This window comes from Vicugna pacos, chromosome X (assembly GCF_048564905.1).
Source record: "Vicugna pacos chromosome X, VicPac4, whole genome shotgun sequence".
NCBI classification, from domain to species: Eukaryota; Metazoa; Chordata; class Mammalia; order Artiodactyla; family Camelidae; genus Vicugna; species Vicugna pacos.
In genome coordinates, this window is record NC_133023.1 from 77,403,571 (window position 1) to 77,411,594 (window position 8,024).

Sequence of the window (8,024 nt, forward strand, 5' to 3'; positions counted from 1 at the left end):
AGTTTTGTGCAGACTGATAGTGAGATCTTATGATACAATGGCGTTTTCTCAAATATGTATTGGGACATACTGTCTTTGAAGCATACAGGAGTTTATGGTGCTGATACCATTTCTTTGTGTTTTAACATAAAACAAAAGCCATGAGGAATAAGCAAATATTGTCAAAAACTAAGTTCACAATGGGAAGAGAAGCTAAGTTTGATAATGGAATGAGGGCTTAAACTGACAGGATCTGGAAAAGATTAAGTATAACTTTTAAATATCCACTATTTTCCAGAAATTAGACACATCAGCAAGTTCTTTAGAATGGAGAAATACGGTCATGGGACAAAACTATGACCTACAGAGAGTTTCAGTTTGGGACAATGAATACATTCTGGTGATGGACAGTGGTGAAGGTTGTATACATGAATGTCACTGAAATACACACTTAAAAATGCTCAAAATGGAAAGTTTTACGTTATGTATATCATACTACTATAAAAATAAAATAAAATATTGAAAAAAAAGACAAAGCACCTTCTTCTCCCCAAAGGATAACATGAAGGGCAGAGTCAACCTCGTCTCAGAAGAAACTGCATGAGCAAGTAATAAACCTCTGTTTTGCTATCACAACGTAAACGATTCTCTATTGAATAACATTTATGAAGACTATTTTAAATGAGAGTGGTTGTATGACAAATTGTAAATGTGATCTGATAAGAGAGTTTGTATATTTGATGCTCCTACAATTTGATTATGTTTATGTATGGCTGTAGCCTTTGGTTACAGAATGAATCAATCAATTTTCTATTAATGAAAGTGTTTAAATTCTTTATTCCCTTACTCAAGGAATGATTACATGCCTTGAGAAAATAAAACTTTCAATATAATTTGGAATGAGGGGAACTGACCTACAGCACTGGGTAGTAGTAAAAACTAAGTAGTAGAACACTGGACAGTAGTAGGAAAAAATAAACTTTTGAGTTGCTCAAACAGATTCAAATCTTATCTCTATAACTATGTAAACTGGAGAAAATTATTTAACCACTCTGAGCCATTTTTTTCCATCAAAAAAGCACAGAAATACAATGTTTCTCCCAGGATGTGGTGAATATTAAATGAACTAAAAGTTTTAAAAATGTGTAACATATGCAGGCACACAAAATATGCTTGTTTTCTAATCTAGAAGCTTTGAGTTTTTTACTTAAGATTATATATAATCATTTTATTTCATATTAGAGTTATTTTAGAGATAATCTAGTCCTGACTTTCTCAATCTTGGCACTATTTTCACTTTGGGCCATATAATTCATTGTTGTGAGGGACTGTTCCATGCATTGTAGGAATATTTAGCAGCATCCCTGGCCACTAGAAGGTGGTAGCATTTCCCCATTGTCACAATCAAATATATCTCCAGACATTGCCATATGTCCCTTATGGGGCAAAACTGCCTTCAGTTTATAACTGATTTAGTCTAATGTCCTCATTTATAAATGAGGAAGCTAAGACCCAGAGAGATTATAGAAAATAAAGGATTGGGGAAGCTACAATTTAAGGTATGATTCTAGATTCAGGTAGACTTGGACCATAAAATAAGCCAAGTAGTCTGGGGAAAACATTTGTAATAACAGAGGGATGTTCTTAAATCAGTGAAATACAAATATGAGTATTAATAATTCACATTCTATGGACTTGGGCATTACTAAATTCCCCCATGTTGATATAAAAATATGCCACTCAGCTTGTACCAGAATATCTGCCTTTGATGATATAAAAAGCAAAAAAGATTCACTTGCCAGAAACTCACTTTTTTAGAGGCCTTTGCTTGATTGGGCGTACTCCAAATAGTTGCACTACTATGCTAAAGTTTCTGTATACAAAAATGCAATTGAGTGTGAAATGTATATTATCATATTTGAAATTTTCTTCTAATACTATTAGATAACACCAGACAATTTAGGATGAAATAGATTTCTACGACAAAATAATAACATTTATGGCTTGAGTCAGAAAAGAATAATGAAATCTGTCCTTACGATTTGGTTCACTCTCACTAATGGAATTTAAAATCTTGCAAGATCTCTCAGGAAAGGAACCAGAAGATCATCACATCTCTTCAGTTCTAAGTAACAGAACTTTCTCTGCTCACTCTTGTTTCGTTTTCTTCAGTTACACTGATAAGAAGTTTAAGCTTATCCAAATTAGGTGACAACTTTATAACTGGCTAAATTTAGTAAAAATGAATCTTACTTGCATTTGTTACATGACAATTAGATTTAGCTGTACAAAACATAAAATTTCCTCCTCAAGACAATCCAATCAGATGTTTATGGCAAGAATAGCTATTAACTATTTCAATGCTTTGTGGAAGTGGGAATTTCATAGTCCAACTGATCTTGATGCAAAAAAAAAAACACTAGCATTGTAAATGAATGCCTTGCATATCATATTTAAAGTGACAAGAATGGAACAAATCTCAAAAGAGTTGACTTCAATACTAAAAACATGTATGTCATTCTTAGTCACAGATTTGAAATCAGGAGACATTAAGAAATCTGAGAAATAATCATTTTAGTTCTACACAGAGCACATGTATTATATTCTCCATGATTGTATCCTGAGAGATAACCTCCCTCAAACAATCTCGATTAAAAAGGATTTTTCTAAATAGCTGATTTGGCCTTTGCAATCTTTTAATACCATCATAATGTTAGGAAAGAATGAGCAGAACACAACACTAAGTTACAGGAGACTGACCATGTTAACCTTGCCAAGGAGTTTTAACTCGTTTTTTCTCTTAAAGGTCACACTCACTCCATTTAAGGAGTTTTCAGATATATTAATTGTACCAGAAATGTAGATCTGTACCTGTCAGCATTATGAACACTCATAGCTATAATGCCATCTAGTATGCTTACTTTCTCAGTGAAGATTAGTACCTGACCTATGAGTTTGGCAAGTTCTGGCTATTTTGCACAGATTATCACAATCAAAAAATAATGAAGACTTTCTCCTGGCATATTAACAATTACAAAATGCAATGGAATTAACAAAATAATTGGGAGTACTCATGTTTAATATTTACTTTGTCTTTATTTAAACTAAGTCCTTGACCTTCATAATCGTAAGTACTCTGTGGCTAGCCAGCTCAGGAGTAATGCTTGTGAAGTTAAAAACTGAATTTGGGTCCTGTGTAAATCCACTAACTTACTTGATCCCATGGCATCAGAAGGCCACCATGCCCTTCATTCCAACAGGTTAGTAAATGGAAGGATAGATCTGCAAGACTGGTTTTAGGTGAAAAAGAATCAAAGTTCATATCCTAACAGTTATATGTGATGAATATAGTAGATGCTGATGAATATAGATGCTTAGTCAATATTTTCACATACTGACACCTAATAAAGACAGAGGGTCAGAAACTAAGAAATGGTTATTAACCTCTCTCCACAGATCCCCACCCTGACAAATGCAGAGAAGTACAAATTAACTCTAACAGCTGGCTAGTTATTTTTCCTTAGTACTAACATTAGATGTATAATATAATGAGTTTAAGTGTGCGTATAGTATTTGAGACACCATGGGCAGAGTACAGATTTATAATAAACAATGGAACAGTCTTGACAGTTCAGGAGTCTGACTAGTTATACTTAAGACTGCATTTTTCACAATTATTGTATTTATTTTATAATTTTACTATCAAGCACTACTATTGAGCTCCATAATATAGCTGGGTCTAGCTCATTTGTATATTCTGGGCACTGAGCCAAGTGCCTGGCACATGGACACGTGCACACACACACGTGTTCAATAAATGATTCCTGAACACATGAAGGAAAGGCTATTAACTAGGTTTTCTTATGGTGTACTTGAAACTTTACTGAATACTACTGAGACAAAGGAAAGTCTTGTTAGGTAATTGCAATGTAAGCAGATTATTAACTAAATAAAATTAGCCAGGATGTCCTCCAATCTAAAGGATAATCTATTTAATAATTTCTTTTTCTTAAAAGGAAGAGGGAAATAAAAAAAGAGGGATTTTGTTTATTTTTGTGTTGATTTTTACTATGATTACATCACAACACCAATAGTGGGTGAAAATTCATTTCTGAGCCATCAAACATTTTTGAAAAACTTCACTGAATGAAATATGAAGGGTCCTACAAAATCTCATGACTCCCCTTACCATGAATTTGGGGTAAGTATGTGTCTTTTCATATGTGTTCACTTGGCATTTCTTTTGTTTGCTGATTTGTTTTTAAGTTGATTGCCCAATTTCCCATTTCTAACTTTTGAAAGCTAATCTTCCCTGCTTGGCAATTTGTAATCTTCACTGACATTGCTCATTACCAACCCCAAGACAGATGAAATCCTCAGGCGTATTGATTATAGTTGAAAATGGATCAGCAAATGCTTTATCAAATCACTTTTAAGGGTCCTATCTGGACTGGACTTGCAATATCGGAATCTTAACAATTCTTTGCCACCTTTTAGAGCCATCTCCTAACTAGGACTTGGAAAACAAACAAGCATAAGATATTGGCATACCACATAGAAACGGTTTTCTCTCTTCTCCTTTATCCACTATCATAACTGGTAATCTTTTATTATGGCCTTTATAAATATCTAAACAAAAATATTTTGAGACCCAATAGTGTTTTGGACAGTGTACTATACCATTTGTTAAGTGAAAAGGTAAGAGTTTTGGTTTGGACTGAACAGTTAACGAAGGATACTTACCGAAAATGAAATGGCAAGAGGTAATTTTTAGGTAGCAATTGTATTTGGTTTCTCATATCCTAGCAAATTGTCTCAGTACTAACAACAAAGACTTCATTACTCACTGAATGTCAGGTCATAACTCTTGATCAAGGTTTCTATGGCCTATGAATCACTGTTCTAGTGCACAGCCATGGAAATGCCATCGAAGGAATAGCAATGCAGAACTGCAAAATCATGGTTTATACTTTCAGATCTGAAATAAACCTCGGAGTCTGGTTAGTTCAATACCTCTATTTCAGAAATGTCAAAACCCAAATCCAGGAAGCTTGGGATCTGTTAACAGTCAGAAAAATCTAACCTAGGTTCACTGCACCAGACCCCTATTCTAGCGTTCTCCTCATTTTTTACCAGCTAACAACATTATAGACACAGTATTGCTGCTGCTTTCTTAATTTATATCTCTTAAAGCCATTAATAACTGCATACATTCAAAGATACTGCAACCAAGCCAGTCACAGAGCCAGGCAAAAAGCCATTTTTCTATGAGGTGTTGGTCCTAAACCTTACTGTGAAAAGGCCATGCGAGCCAGAATGAATTGTGATCTTGACCACTTATAAAACTATTTTCTCCTTCATGCTGGTTATACACAGAAATTCTGGTATAAAAACAAAAAATTCAGAAGACTTCATATTTTCATCCCAGAAAAATTGTACAACTCCAGGCTGACTGAAGACACAAAATAGTCTTTCAAAGGTTGCCTTCAGTATGAGAGTTAATAAATAAAAAAACATTATCATATTACAGTGTATTTCTAACTTCCATATTTAATTAGTGCCATTTATGTAATGTGCCTATGACAAATACTGTAAGGGATTTTTTTTCACTGCTTTGCCATTCCTCCAAAGTGAGAGGTGTCAAAGGTTATGGGATCATTTAAGAATGTGAAGAGAAAATTATTTTTATGGGATAATTTTAATGGGGTGTCCTCCTAAGAAAAAGTAACTTAGATTATTCTACTCTATTTTGGTGTCCACGACCTTTCACTTTGGAGGCAAATTAGCAGCACAAGGTAACACAGAAAATACTGGAAATTAACTACGAAATTTACAATGGCAAAATGCTTTACTGAGATCTTCTGTGGTGGACTCGGTCTCGACCATCTAAGAAGCATTTCCAAAACTGCTTTAAAACACATTTCAATGGCAATTTTTACAGTTTGCTATTAGTAGGCTGTTTACAAGAATATAATACTTTGTGTGAACTAAATACCACTACTACTGAAATAATCAAGAAATATCTTTTTATGTTAGGAGTAATAAGTGTTGGTAAGTAAAACAACATGTTTTAAAACCCAAACCACCTTAAAGATGGGCCTGTAAACCTTGCTTTACAAGGTCACACCTTCAAATAGCCAAAGAAAATTCTCCAAAGTGGTTCCTGAAGTCTGTGCTTCTGCCAGTCTCTTGCTCAATACAACCCCCTCCACCAGACCCTAAAATCCTAAAATCCAACCGATCCTACCTTAAAGCTCAAGGATACACTCTAACCTCCTCAAATTTCTAATCTGGTCTCTCCTTAAATACCCTACGGCAAGTTTCTACACTACAAGATGCTGAATTTCACCACAGGGAGGTTTCCTCCCACTTATTTCTTTGGCCTTTCCTCTCTCATCTCTGTCTCCTTTTTCTGTCAGTCCCCCTTCCCTTTCCCTGACCTTCTAGTTCTACTGCACTTCACTACCTGGCCTCCTCTCTTTCACCAAATCACATCTCAGCTTCCTAGAGAATACTAAAGCGCCCTGGCTGGGAAAGAAATTATGTAGTATTGTTTTTTCCCTTCGAACTTCTGCCTTGTGAATACCTGAAGTTCCTTTCCCTGGGGTGCCCCTCCGATCCATTTCGGGGGAGGTGGAGGTAGGAAAGCCCCTCTCTGCTTCAGTCCGGCTGACACACTGGCTACAACGGTGGGGCGGGGCGGGGCGGGGCAAGCTTGGCCATTACTGCGCCACAGCAGGTGGGGGGTGGGGCGGAGGCGAACCGCGCCCAGTCCGATCTCGGACGGGCAGAAGAGAGGCAGCAAAGGAGATGGGGCCGCCCCCACACCCCGGGACGGGAACTCACCTTCTCTGAGGCAAGGGCGGGTGTCTACTTTAAAACTACTGCCCCCCCGCCCCGCCGCCGCCATAGTGGAGCCGCCGCCGCCGCCGTCACCACAGCCACCGGCAGGCGGGCAGGCAGGGGTGGTGGCGGAGGAGGCAGGCACAACCGCTGCCGCCGCCGCCGCCGCCGCTGCGCAGGCGGTGTAGGAGGCGGCAGAGACGGTAGCTTCCTGAGGGGAAGACTCTGCCGCCAGCGGTGTGACTGGGCTCGGCGCCGCGGCCATCGCAGCGACGCGCCGACAACTGCACTTGCGCCTCGCTCCCGTTAAGCTTCTATAGCCCCGCCTCCCGCTTAGCCCCGCCCCCTCACCCCTCTTTTCCTCGGTTGGGCTCAAGCCTCGTTTTCGCTCCTTCTCTCCACCAATAGGAACGCTTCAGACTCGCGGGCCACCCTTCCCCTTCCCCCACAGCGTGGCGTCACCCGCCTCCCTTTGGAGGGGACGCGACGGTGGCCAAGGGCAAAGGGCAAAAAGCGCGGGATGTAAAAGCACGTGGCCTCACACAGTGAGGCGTCCTCCGTTGGAAGAGCTAATCTAAAACCAAATAAAGGGGGGAAAATGTCTGAAAACCAGCTGATTCCACTTCAAAAATACCTCAAAAATTCGTCTCCTGTCTATCTTACAGCCCTCAGTACAGTGAACAAAAAAAAGCAGAAGCCTTGGTCATGACTTATTTTCATCAGGGACCCTAAAGGACGGCTTATCTATGGATCTACCCATCTAAATTACAATAAAAACCTAGGAATCCAGTACCAAACAAAACAAACAAAAAAACTAGAATATTACTGATAATTTAAATTTCATCATCTTTTCCACAACTTCACTTCCCAAAGAAATCAATATCTTGATTTATATTATTTCCATAATTCTTAGCACATAGATGTATGTCTACACAATGTTGTTCAGTTTTTTGTTTTAAAATCTCAGAAAAAATGATATATTTTTCTAGCTAGCATTTTGGGACTTGTTTCTTTCACTAAAATTTTGTTCCTATGATTCATCTATGTAGCTGTAGTTCACTCACTACAGTTTAATTTACTGTCAACGATGTACAATATCCATCCATTTCCCTGTTGATGAGTATGTGTCCTGGTGCATCTGTGCAAAAGTTTCTCTTGGATATGCTCTCCCTTCCAGTCTCAGTTCCATTCACCTATTTCAA

At 38.0% G+C, this 8,024-nt stretch overlaps 1 protein-coding gene across 6 annotated transcripts in view; it reads right to left on the reverse strand.

Annotated features, from left to right (window-relative positions):
- ZMAT1 (zinc finger matrin-type 1) overlaps positions 1–7,090 on the reverse strand; it is a 29,421-nt gene extending 22,331 nt beyond the window's left edge. For 4 of the 6 annotated variants that reach the window (XM_015252054.3, XM_031671503.2, XM_015252053.3 and 1 more), the window contains exon 1: positions 6,826–7,090. In XM_015252054.3, the coding sequence (XP_015107540.2) occupies positions 6,826–7,087 (262 nt within the window). In that variant the 5' untranslated portion in view covers positions 7,088–7,090. Of the gene's footprint in view, positions 1–6,565; positions 6,580–6,825 lie in introns of those variants that run through there. The other 2 variants (XM_031671504.2, XM_072956577.1) reach the window with 2 other exon arrangements.
- Between the last annotated feature and the right edge of the window lie 934 nt (positions 7,091–8,024).